This window comes from Bidens hawaiensis, unplaced genomic scaffold (assembly GCF_021521415.1).
Source record: "Bidens hawaiensis isolate Kalapana, Puna unplaced genomic scaffold, B.hawaiensis_p1.1 tig00017009_1, whole genome shotgun sequence".
NCBI lineage: Eukaryota > Viridiplantae > Streptophyta > Magnoliopsida > Asterales > Asteraceae > Bidens > Bidens hawaiensis.
The window spans coordinates 170,232-184,019 of NW_027492574.1; the positions used below are offsets into that span (position 1 = coordinate 170,232).

The following is a 13,788-nucleotide window of genomic DNA, read 5'->3' on the forward strand; positions in this document are numbered from 1 at the left end:
TATGAAAATTGGTTGTTATCGGTATGGTAGACTTTCAATAGTTAATAACACAGGTATGCCGTTTTTTTAAGCGGGCTAAAAAACAAAAATTTGAACTGAATAACGAATATGGATTCAAGTTCCAAATATTCGTATCGGGAGCGAATCGAGTTCTGAATTAAGTTTTCAAATTGAATTCGAACCTAGATTTTACAATCGAACCAACCAGATTATTCAAATTCAAAATCGAATTATATAGTTCTTTTTTATAAAATCGAACTGTATAGTTCTTTTTTATAAAATCGAATTATATAGTTCTTTTTTATAAAATCACAAACGCATGTGTATTTATTTATTTATTTATTTATTTTTCGTAGTTAATTTGGTGTGGGTGATTGGGGTTTTATTTTAGTTGTATGTGTTTAAGCTCCGTCATTGCTAACGATGACTTCAACCCATTTTCATCCTTCGCCCATTCAAACTTTTTCTCTCTTTTAGTTTGACCTATTATGACTCACTAAACATTTTACTTAAAATTAAAACAGCACATGAGGTTATAACCTAGTTGTACGTATAAAATGTATTAACCTTGTACTAGTACAAATAAAGTTTCAAATGTTAGGTGACATTAGTTTGAAATCCAATACATAATGTAACATTAAAAATAGTTGCGAAGTGTTCCATCTTATATGAAGCCTGCAGGGTTTACACTTTTGGCCATTTTCACATAATAATATGTTTTTAGTCTTCACTATCTGGTACTTTGAGTAAGCAATTAAGCATAACATGTATGATCCTAGGATATAATGTTATTTTATTCTAACCTTTAACACGTGCAAGTCACATGAGGTGAGTTGCCGTCAAAAACAAAAGAACATATGACACTTTATGCTTTGACAAGCAGTGAAAAGAAAATATCATAACCATATATTACGCCTGAATATTATCAACTAAGTTAAAAAACCGTGTATTACACGGGGCTGGATAATTATAAAAAATGAACAAATGCAAAAAAAATCCGTATAACAGTACTAAATTATGTATTACATAAATAACATAGAATTACATTTCAAAGTCTATAAATAATTTCTTATATACAACACTTTACGCTATTATATGATAACAACATTAGATGCAAAATCAAAGACAAGAAAACATGGATCCTTTAGGCAGTAAACTAACTGAACATTCAGTAAGCTGCTCGTAAACGGTTCGGTGGGAAGTTTGTTAATTTAATAAAGGAACAAACATGAACAAATATTTGTGTTCATTTAATTAAACATACGAAGATGAACACATGTTTTGTTCGTCCATTATGTTCGTGAACGTTTCTTTACAAACTACATCACCCTAATATCTAATAAAAACAAATTTTTTTTTTGTGTCCGTTTACGTTTATCCATATATGCTCATTTATGTTCGTGTTTATGTTTGTTCAAATACTGCAAATCTGCCAAACAAAAAATTATTTGGTGTTATGGAGAGTTAGTTAAACAAAAGTTTCTAACAACGAAATGAAAAATATGATATATCTTTCATATCTGTGTTTCATGTCCATCACATTTCCAAGTTGGAAAGCACCCCTAACGTATGCATCAAGTTAGTAGTTCTAAAAACAATCATGTAATCAGTTCTAAAAACAATGAACATTACAATTTGCAAATCACAATGTAGTTATTCAAAAGTTTATAAATAACATGTACCTTGTTAAAGTTCTACTCGGATTTCTGGTGCATTTCCTTCCAACCAACACTTGCAGGCAACCACATTTTACTTGATGATTTCTTGTGAAATAAACATGACCAATTTATTAAACGGGCCAACCTGAACATGATCATATCCATTAAACGGGATAGAATAACTAACCCAAAACCTGATTATTCGGGTAGTGTCATCAATTGTTGGCTCGAACACAACTGGTTGGTCAAACAGAGCAGTTTAAACTATAAGAAAAAAAGATACTTCATTATAGGAATAAATCTTCGTTTTTTATTCCAAATGGGGTTATGTTCAAGCAACGAATCAAAAACATATCATTACTAAATTTTATATAAACTTATTTCTAATGCAATTGGACTCATAAGGTAAGAAAATTCAAATTGCTTATCTTACAAGTAACAATTGATAATCATGGTGGGAAAGCAATCGTAAACAGACAAACACCAATTTTTATTTGATATCAAACAAAAAAGGAGATATATAATCCCTAACACCCCTACCATTACAGATTAAGTACACATTACTTTGTGGCCAAACATATAGGCTAAAAATATATTTAAAAGACGTGTGCTATTCATGAACCTACACACTATGAAATCAATTAACAAACATGTTGTGTCTTGGATCTAATAAATTTACAAAAAAAATAAAATTTAAAATCAAACAAAGATTTATTGAACCCGCATCAACATTCCCTTTTGTATTATGAGATGTTATGAGGTCGACTATTAGCGAGAGATAATTTAGGATTAATAAATCTAATCGATTAAGGTAAACAAACAACATTATGATAAACTTCTAAAATCGATTATTAGGGTTAGCAATTGAACATGCGAATAGAATTAAAAAGATTGATCGATTGAACTTGATTTATCCTGTGATGTGAAGGTGGATCGATTAAATCCAGTTGAAGCTGTAAATCGGATTGAATCTCTTTAGATGAGATGATTAAATATATGAATAAGATTAAGACGGTTTGATAGTTAAACAGTTGATTGCTAGGGTTAGAATCGTGAGTTTCATATCTCTAAATAAGAACTGCAATCTGGATTTGAATTAGTATGTAAATATGCGTTTGTAAATTTGTATTAATAATTTTGAATTAATTAATTAAAGTTAATTAAAAATGATTAGAATTTGCATGTGGGTTGTTTTAAACCCACTCTTTTATTAGATAGATAGATAATAGAGCATTCTCGGCCCAGTTCCTTAAAAGTTAAAATTATGTGATTGAGTTTTGTAAGTTATATATCATGGTTAGACCGATGGGTATACACCAGTGGTCAATCCTCATTGGCCTAGATGGCAGTCATATGATAGTCCTCACTTGAGGGGTCTCACTGGACCAACCCCCCCCCCCCCCCTTCTATATTTTGGTCACGCGTGACATGAGGCTACTGACAATGGTAGTATGCTCAGTGTTCCCCTTATTTGAGGGTAACCAATCAAAAATATTTTTATTTTTTTTTCTTTTTTTTCTAGTTTTTTACATTATTAAATAATGAAATGATGGAGAATGATGAAGAATAGTGTATTTCCTTGGTTGAATGGTGATGTTGAATGATAAGGGAAAGCTGATGTAGTGAATGAGGGGAATGATGTTGAAAGGTGTATACCCTTTTGCTTTATTGGTGGTTGTGGGTGTAAGAGGGAACAAAATGTAGTAAGAGTTAAATTTAGGTTATACTGTTCATAATATATAATTTATACTGTTCATAACATATAATTTTTTAACATTTATAGTAAGTGATTGTGATTGGAAGATATAAATAATAACAATAAAAGTATAAAAAGTTATTATTTAATTAAATATTAAAGAAAAAGTATTGAGATTTTTAATGTAATTTAAATGGATATGAACAGAGAATAAGATGGAAATGCTCTTACAACTTCAAGGAGAGAATCATATACATTGACTCATTTCAATATGTTATTCATATAATCAACTATTTAACTTGCAATGCTAAGCGTAGAAATGTAGAATCATATACATTTCAATATACTTTTGTTATTTATACATATAATAACATGAAGTTATGAAGAGGAAAAAGTTTATGAAAATGACTAAACACGTAAAAAGATGCCATACGGTTTTTTGTTTGTTTCATTAAAGCAACAATATTATGTCCCCTGTATTAGATTTTAAAATAATTATACGAAAACTAATATATATTCATGTCGGCAACCTCCTATTGGCACATGCTAAAATACTTTATTTTAAATCAATAAAACTAATTATATGCATCTTCGGTAGCTCAAGGAGTTGAGTTAAGAACATGTTTTAAAAAACGGTATTTTACTTGTACTGGATTGGGTTAAAAAATTGTATAATCGGTTGAACTGGGTTATACCGGGAGGTTCAACCGGTTGAGCAGTTTACCTTATAATTTTTTATAAATGTAACTTTAATACAAAAATAACCCAAAACTAAATGATTCTTATAACAAAAAATAATCTAAAAGTTAATACATAATATTAAAAAAAAATAATGCAAAAACAATCAATTTTAAAAAATAGTCCTAATGTATACACGTTTGAATGTTAAACTGTTGGGCTAAAATTAATTTTGAAAAATTATGGTCCACAAATATTGAAAATTTCTCGGGCTTAAAACCAGTTTACCGGTAAAAACCAGTATTTTAGACAAAAACCGCCGATACGATGTTTTAGCAAACCGGTCAACAATACCAGACACAAAATACCGGCCTACTGTGTGAAACACGGTTTAACCGGTTCAACTGGCCGGTTTGAACCGGTTTTTAAAACACTGGTTAAGACACCCAAAAAATTTTGACTTAAAAATTAAAGTTTTTGGGTTCAAGTCTCACATAAGACAAAAAAAATATGAGGTTTTAGGTTAGGTAAGGGGGTTTTCACATCTATAGTAGATTTCCTCCTAATGGTCGTCTTCGGTAGTTAGGGAATGGAGATGAGCGGCGGGCCTTTGGGTTTACACATCTATGGTAGGTTTCCTCCTGAAGGTGTTGAGAAGGTTTTCACATCTATAGTAGATTTCCTCCTAATGGTTGTCTTCGGTAGTTAGGGAATGGAGATGAGCGGCGGGCCTTTGGGTTTACACATCTATGGTAGGTTTCCTCCTGAAGGTGTTGAGAAAAATGTTATTTATATAACAAAATATATTAAATTTATAATAACACTAGCCACATGCTATTTTCCAATGCGATATCATACTTATAGCATGTTTGGGATTGAGTTTGAAAACAATTTATTGACTTATTGTTTTTTTTTTCGTAAAACAATTAAGTTAACAAAGCGTGTGGCAATCACAAGATTTTTTCTTATTTCAGCAAAATGCTATTACTCCAACGATATATATATCAATTAGTTTTTTGCATGACTTGAAGACAACCATTCTCAATTCTTTTCATTCAAACCGCTTACATATTCCAGTTACATCATATTCGACGCATAACAACATAATCACATAAAGCTCTACATAGATCTTATCATTATCACACACCGCACACAACATTTTCTCACCTATACCGAGTTTTCATCCGATAATGATACAAAAATAATCATATCAGTGTCCCGTCAGTAATCCAAACAGCCATTTAATAAACAAAGTTAAAAAACGTGAAATTTTACGTAAGTCAAATGGATCACGAGGTGTGGGCCTAATATTGTCTCAGTGGGCCTAACTCTCGGTCCGTTAAATAACCTCTTCTTCTTTCTTCTTCCAACCGATTTCTAGGGTTCCAATAATCGCAATAACAATAATAATAATAATATTCTCAATTGCGTAACTGATATTCGTGTAAATTGAACCGATCACATAGTTGAAGCCTAATCGATCGATTATTACTGCAACAGGTATAAATTATAAATATCTGTATATATTTTTTTTTATAAATTGTTGTTAATTTGATCGATTATTTGATTATATACGTTTAGATTTGTTAGAATGATATGTGTATTGCTTTGATCTTGTATTTGATGTGAAAATTTTGATGTTAATTAGGAGTAAGGCGTAGAGGCGTATTCTATCTGTACAGTTAATGCTGAAAAATATCGGATATCGGTTAAGTACCGATATTTGAGATATCGGTAATTTTAATATCTTGTAATATATATATATATATATATAGCAATTTCACACTAATAATTCAGTATATATATACTTTTTTACTATTAACATATTAACCTTTTGCGACTTATGAAACACGAAACAGTTGTAGCCAGTAGGAGCTGGTTAACCGGTTAAGACTTAGAACGCTTAACATTGAGCACTAAGAATTGATAATTAAAGCTTAAAACACTTATATTGAAAATATGGTCAATATTGCCGAAATTATCGGTACTGATATTCTGTCTGATTTTTTATCAAAGGACCGATAACCGATATATCAACGATGTCGACTGCATAGTCAAAAACTGATATTGGAAAATTGTTGATATATCGGTCAAATTTCGGTCACTATCGCCGATAATATCCGGACCGATGTTATAACCGATGTTTTTTCAAGGGACTGATAACCGATATGACGGTGATATATTGACAAAATCGACTGCGTAGCTTTGTATGGAATACCAGTACTGTACCGACAGAACACAATTGGTATAGGTACTTGATTTTCATGTTTTTGTATTTTTCGGTATTTTTAATGGTATTGAACCGAAAAAAATGGTATGGTATAAGGTTTCACTTGTTGGTCTCAGCTTCTAGGGATTAGATTCTATTCTGAAAATTTAGGAAGTACTATTTTGTTAGAAATTTAAAGACAGAATTACAAATTTTGTCCTTTAAAATAAGTCGAATTACGGTTCGTGTCCTTTGTTAAGTTTCCTTGCAGGCGGTGTACTTTAAACTTTTTTTTCCTACAAGTTTTGTCCTTTACGCTAACTGGGTTAGAAAAAGTCAGTTAAATGCCCTCACGTGAGACGCATGTGAGGGCATTTTTGTCTTTTCGTCTACCCTGCAACTTCATCATCATCTTCTTCTTCTTCTTCATTTTTTGCATATCTCAATCAAAACCCTAAAATCATCTTTAATATGTCAAAATCAAATTACAGTCTCCAACCTCCCGTCACCGTCTTCCCCACTCAACTGCCGCCACCGTCTCCCAGCTCCAACGACGCCACCGTTGGGACTGGGTGCCGGAGGTGGTTTCTTGGCCGGAATTTGGTCGGCCGGAGCTGGAGATTTGGTGTAAACTATGTTTGGCTCATCGGATCTGTGATTGTAAGCAACACCCACATCAGGTCTTGAATGACTCTTGCTTTTGCTGATGCAAACGCCCATTTTTGGATCGAAATTGAGATACCCAGATGGGGTTTTGGTGGAATTGAGTACAAGAAAATGATAACCCAGCTTAAAGGTGGGATTTTTATGGTTATTTAATTTGTGGAAGAAGAGACGAAAGAACGTGGGTAGCTTGTAGTTGGAATCCTGAATTGAATAATCAAAGAATCAATCCGGACGCGTTTGTTTATTGGTTTGAATGGATTTGACTTGAAGAGGATTATTGTCTACGTGTGAAATGGAAAGAGGGCTACCACCATGAAAGTGATAGCAAAGCAATCACCCACCCAGTCCCATGTGAAATGGAAAGAAACCACCTCCGGCACCCAGTCCCAACGGTGGCGTCGTTGGAGCTGGGAGACGGTGGCGGCAGTTGAGTGGGGAAGACGGTGACGGGAGGTTGGAGTCTGTAATTTGATTTTGACATATTAAAGATGATTTTAGGGTTTTGATTGAGATATGCAAAAAATGAAGAAGAAGAAGATGATGATGAAGTTGCAGGGTAGACGAAAAGACAAAAATGCCCTCACATGCGTCTCACGTGAAGGCATTTAACTGACTTTTTCTAACCCAGTTAGCGTAAAGGACAAAACTTGTAGGAAAAAAAAGTTTAAAGTACACCGCCTGCAAGGAAACTTAACAAAGGACACGAACCGTAATTCGACTTATTTTAAAGGACAAAATTTGTAATTCTGTCGAAATTTAAAAGAATTTTTAGGTTGAGAATTTTTGAGTTTGTGACTACCTTTTTGATTTTTGGTTTAGATTTTCTAGGATGTCAGTTTCTATGTATCGTTAGATATTAAGTGAAATCGAATGTTTGTGACTGATGGGATAATAGTGTAATTGTATGAAAGTTAAGTTTTTTCACGACAGAGATAGTGAAGTATGGTTATAATGTTATATGCCTGCAATATGTGTATGTTTTTCTGTAGGAGACAATTGACAACCAACATTGTATAAAATCACAAATGATTAAAATTATTGGTTTAAAAAGTGATTGTGGATAAGTGTGGTGGTCCTGGTGGAGACTTGACTGAATTTTTTTGATGTGAGGGTTATGAGCTGTTGATTGTGATATGAAAACAACTTGATAATCTTTCATTATAAAGCTTACACGCAGGATCTAAAGGCCAGGTATCAAAACATAAACTGCTATAAAGTATACACTTAACTTTCATTTAGTCTTTCAACCCTTTGCCAAATGCTAAATACCAAATGATAAATTGCTATAAAGTATAAACAATTTGGTGAATCAAAGATGTATTTTTACGCTATGTATTCCAAGGTGCGCGCCATGCATATTAGACGCAACGCAGTAGTAACGCCTTGTAGCCATCAGGGCGCGAAAACCTTGAAAAATTTTGGAAAAAATTAAACTCGTCTAAACAAGCCAGAAAACAGTCCAAACTATAGTCTAAAACAGCTAAAAATGGTCTGTTTACACTGTGTTTTGCTTGTCTTGGACGTGTGCTTTTAAATGCCTAGGCGAAAGGCTCACCCTGTGCGCCTTGAGTGTGCCTTTAGCATGAGGTCATAGGAGTCTTTAACTCGAGTTCAGACATTGCCATGATGTTTGGTTTTAAATCACTCTTATTAGGAATAGACGAATAGTGTCTCGTATCTTTTAGGCAGGAGATGACAGATGTTTACCGAAGGTTAGTGCATAACATGTATATTGTATGTAAACCATCAACTGCATATTTCACTAGAAGGATAAGTATTTGATTTTCTCCAATTAAAGTTTATTCTTGAGGAATCCCGAGCTTTCTAAATACTATATTCATTAGTCATCCGTTGTTTAATTTATCACAATGCCAATTAGATTGGATCATATATGCTTCTTTACCTTCAAAGATACCATTTACAAAGTTATCAGACGGCCTTGATTTTATTTCTTTAACGCTCTGTGAAAGTAAAACTACTGAACTGCATTTCACAAACTTCATCATAGTGTCGATCTCATTACAAGTTTTCCACCATCTTTTATTGCATAGGGGGTGAACCGTCTAACAACGTGTATCATATTCAGTTCTAATTGTCTTTTTTATAGATAACATGTTACTGCAAGATTGAGTTATCTATTGTCTTTCAGGTTAACCGATTCAGAGGACCCCTTTTGATGATTTGGAATTATAATTTAATCTGCATTTCTTCTTCAATATGAACAATTCTCGTGGTCAAGATCAAGTAAGCTTCCCCGATTCTCATTATATAAAATGGTCAAATCGTTATTAATATCATTGCATACAACTTTCTAGCCGTTTTATTTAAAGAGTTTAATCATCATCGTAATATTATTGTGTAATAAAAACAACCCTATCGTAGGAAACACCTGTTGTAGCCGGTTTTGAAGTCCCAAGATCACCCGACGCAAGTTACAACAACATCTACACTGCAAGTGAAGACGACGGGCGGGACCCACCCGTTGTTCCTCAACATCTGCAACACACCGTGCTAAGCTACCCCACCAACCGAGGCCCAGCTGCACCCCTACCCGATCCTCAACATGTTGTCTTGAACCATCTCTACATTGAAAATCGAGAGGCTCCACGGTCGGTAGTGGCACTCGGATTCTCACACCGGTTTCGGGCTAAATATGTGAACGTTGTTCTCTATAAACCAGTTCAAAGAAGGGGTAGCAGCAGCACTTGATTATGACTGTTTCGGTAAGGTTTTAAGTTTTAACGAAACTTGTCCATGTTTTCTTATGATTGGAAAAGTTGAAGTGATTATTGAAAAATTTGGGACAGTTTTCATATGTGTGGATTTGAAATTGTTAAACTGGTGTTGATAAAATTTTGCACATCTGTGACTGTTTTGATATGTATTTGTGTAAATTTAAGAACTTGCAATGTTTTTTAAGTATTTTGTTTTGTTTCTTTGTGTAATTTTTATGATAAGCTTTAGAAATTAAATCAGACAATTTAGTAATTTAATATTTTAACAATAAAGATTAATTATATTTGTATTCAGTATAATGGTTGGTTAAGCAATTGATTCAAATTTTAAATGAAAGATGATATATGGGTCAAGTTATCTGTACTACACTGCTAGTTGTAATTACGTCTTCGACTTCAATCGTCTTCTTAGTGGGCGATAACAACGCTTTCTTTTGTCGTAAAAACATCAGACTATGTTATGGCATTAGTCATGTTCGAACTTTTTAATGAAATGGTTGTTTTTGTGCGACAACACGCACTTGATTGACCAAACGAACCAACCAATCACAATGACTGTTCATGAGTTTTATAAATACATTTGATATGTGTTGGTTATCATCATCAATAAAATACCACCTAATCGTTGTTTTGTATTAGTTATGAAATTAGTTTTTTGATGTTTTAAACTTCATGTATGGGTCAGATGCAAGAATACTGTGCAATACACGACGAGTCTGGTTCGCGCATGTATTTGTTTCATCGCCAAAATTTGCAATACACCAGAAAGTGATACGTTATAACAATCTCGTGTACGGTATGATTTTTTGGTGTATATAACAGGGTACTCATATGAGTAGGGTGTATGGCTTTCAAACCACATGGCAAGCACCACCCTCACCTCATGTAGGTAAGGTGCATGGCTTCATTCCATGACAAAAGTTCACCACACAAAATCGATTCATTGTTGACAACTGAAGAATTTAAATGAATTAATAAAGTTCTAGGGTACTTGTTATTATGTGTTACCGGTAATTTTGTAGTTTATGAACAATTAAGGATAATGAGATAACAATACATGATTAACCGGAGTTTTGTCTTAGTATAGCTTTATTTCAACTACAAAAAGTAACTAGTTTGCTTTCTTTCTTTTTGCTGTCCATAAGCAATCATTTGATACTTTGACGTTGGGGCCTTTGCGTTTTTAGAAAGTAAAAGATGTTTTAAACTATATTTAAATAAAAAAAGATAAATTTATATTACATTTAAAATAATTTCTATGATAATTATTGGGCGGTAGTTATATGTGACGTCGACTAAAATTCATTATTGAGTTTTCTTGTTGAAAAGGATTTAAATAATATTTCATTATACTTTGTTTTTGTTATATAAACTAAGTATGAAACATTGAAACCAATTGAGGTTAACATTATTTTATTGATCAAGAATTGTATGAACGATGGAAATGGAGTTGACACTATAATATACTATCTTATATTTACATCATCTTATGGTATTATAAAAGGTTACCTACTTTTATTTTATTAATTAATTTCTACTTCATTACAATTAAATAGAGCTATTATCATTCAACTCTTAAAGAAACTTATAAATGAAGCTATTAAGGAATTGATCGGTTGGTTATAAAGTTATAACCAAATTTATACTTTGTTTGTTTGTATTTTTTTTGTGTATGCGTGTAAATAATTGGATCACGTAAAACAAGTTGCAGTTAAAATCAATCTTTTTATAAAATATGTTTCATATCGGATAAGTTTGTATTTCTTTTTAACTTATATATTTGTCGTATTTCTCCGTTTCAAATTACACAAATACTCTATGTGGTCAACCCAAGCACTAACTATTATAAAAATCGTATGTTTAAGGTATGGGGTTTAGGTTTGAGATCTAATTAACTTCTATTAAAAAAAACCTCATTTAAGCTTATCTAAAGTGACCAAATACCTTTTAGTTAAAAAGAAAACGTTGTCATCTAATCCACTCCAACTTAGTATAAAGTAACCATTTGTGGATTTGTGTTCGGTTTAAGCCCAAACCAGACGCGTGCACACCTTTATTTCTTGCCCTTCAAATGACTATACGTAGAGTTCTCCATGTCAACTTCTCGGATAGCGAACCACATCTGGGTGGCATGGTATTCTAGGCTTGGGTTTTGGCCTCCTTAGCTCCACTTCCAACTTCACACGTCTTGTTAAAGGAAAAGAAAACAAAATATTTTTTAAGAGAATTATGATTTGTGCCCATGTGTAATATAGGCGGTGACATTATACAGGTCTCATTTCCAAATTGAGTGATCTCTGTCATCACTCAATATGAGATCTGTATAGTGCCCCACCTATATAGCACAAGAGCACAAATCATAATTTTCTCATTTCCGAAAGATGAATGAAAATCTATCTTGTTGCGCACGTTCATAACCAATACGTCCATAAGCATTACATATGAACTCAATGTATATTCCCAATTCGTTTTTGACACCTAATAATATACATCACACAAGAGACTATATATAAGTGGCAAATGGTGCAACACAAAATATTTATATGAAATACTAATTTGGCTGCGTGCATAAGCACGTGGGTTCACGTGAAGACACTTGATACATTTGTTTATCCAACGGGAGGTGATTTATCATTTATGTATCACATAATTTTATTATTATACACACATTTTTAAATGCAATATGATATTATGGTTCATATTTTAATCTCTCCCTTATCCATATAACTCATCCGGTGGCATATTTGTATATTTGTACACAATAAAACACGAACACGATACAACACAAACACGAAATGTGTATACTTGTACACGACACGAAAACTTATCGTGCACATGTATTCTAAACACGAACCTTTTACTACCACCTGACATACACGATAAACTATAAAGATCTAAAAACTAGATGAATAATAGGTTTGATAATAAATTGGATTCCAAGTAGAGAGATAGGTAGGGTTAACGATGAGGCAGCAAGTTCTGATGACCGGAGGAAACACCGACAGCTGCAATGTGGTGACGACAGGAGGAAACACCGGCAGCTATATTGCGCTAATGGCCGGAGTTTAGAGGAAGAGCTAATGGCCGGAGAGGGAATGTCGTAAGTGGTGACGACTGAGAAACAGAGAGTGAGAATGTTTTAAGAATTTAGGGTTTAGGATATCTTATAATTATACCTTTTTAGACACGAAAATTAGCAGGTAAATTCGTGTCTACTTGTTTATACACGAAACCTGTTAAGATCTTATCTATTACCTGTTAAAGTAATGTAGGTACGTGTCATGTATTCGTGTCTCGTGTATAAATTACCTGCCGTACGGACACCTATTAAACTTAACATGATTTTAAATGGTTGTTAGTATAAGATACAACATGTTACTATTTAACAAACATAGAAAACCAAATTTGTAATTCGAAAAGAAGGAATTAAAAGAAATCACAAAACATTGAGACTATTTGTAGTGGGCGAGGAAAGGGGCGACAATTGGGTGATTTGAGGCGCGAACACCGCCCCCTAGGCGAATTGTGGGGCGAAATGTGGGGGGCGACATATTCTTGTCCGGTTAATTGTTGTGAAGAATATTGTTAATTTAATATGTTGTGTTATATATATATATATTATTACTATTTGTAGCCCTACACCATTACACCCCAAAAACAAAAACCTATCATTTGCTGATTGGGCGTCCCATAACGCAAAACGTCCCATTTTATAGCCCATACACATGACCAAAGTGACCAAATCCTGTAACACATTAGGCAAAGAGACGAACACATACATTGATACATGCGTCAAGATTTAGAGAATATAATTACTATCATCTTTCACATCAAAATGATAATAAATGGCAAGTTAGAAGAAAATGAAACGAAAGATATAAATATGGAAACCAAACAAATGGATTAGTGGTTACATCACTAATATGTGATAGGCTATATACATTGAAACTATACATGTGCTCGATCCTTAAATGCAAAGGTGAGTCATCAATCAAATTTTGTCCCCAAATGCCATTTGCTTTCTATTGCTAGTCTTGTGGCATTTTTTTCATTTATGAATTGGGACAATAAATAATGGACGGATCCTCTAATCCCGTGTTATTTTTGAACGACAACTTTAATTAAAAACAACAAACTAGCAAAAAA

The 13,788-nt window shown here is 33.1% G+C and overlaps 1 protein-coding gene across 2 annotated transcripts; it reads left to right on the top strand.

Annotated features, from left to right (window-relative positions):
- Positions 1-5,295: 5,295 nt before the first annotated feature.
- LOC143552696 (SNF1-related protein kinase regulatory subunit beta-3) lies at positions 5,296-9,842 on the top strand. Of its 2 annotated transcripts, none has more exons than XM_077042846.1 (3): positions 5,296-5,532; positions 9,015-9,151; positions 9,290-9,842. In XM_077042846.1, the coding sequence occupies exons 2-3, from the start codon at positions 9,125-9,127 to the stop codon at positions 9,614-9,616; spliced, it is 354 nt and encodes a 117-aa protein (XP_076898961.1). In that variant the 5' UTR covers positions 5,296-5,532; positions 9,015-9,124; the 3' UTR covers positions 9,617-9,842. The 2 variants fall into 2 exon arrangements, with proteins under 2 accessions (XP_076898961.1, XP_076898960.1); XM_077042845.1 differs by having other exon boundaries at positions 5,300-5,532; positions 9,057-9,151.
- The last annotated feature ends 3,946 nt before the right edge of the window (positions 9,843-13,788 follow it).

Coding starts and splice junctions, on each gene's coding strand:
- LOC143552696 (XM_077042846.1), top strand. CDS start 9,125: ATGAACAATTCTCGTGGTCAAGATCAA. Junction 9,152..9,289: donor ATTCTCGTGGTCAAGATCAA/GTAAGCTTCCCC, acceptor ACCCTATCGTAG/GAAACACCTGTTGTAGCCGG.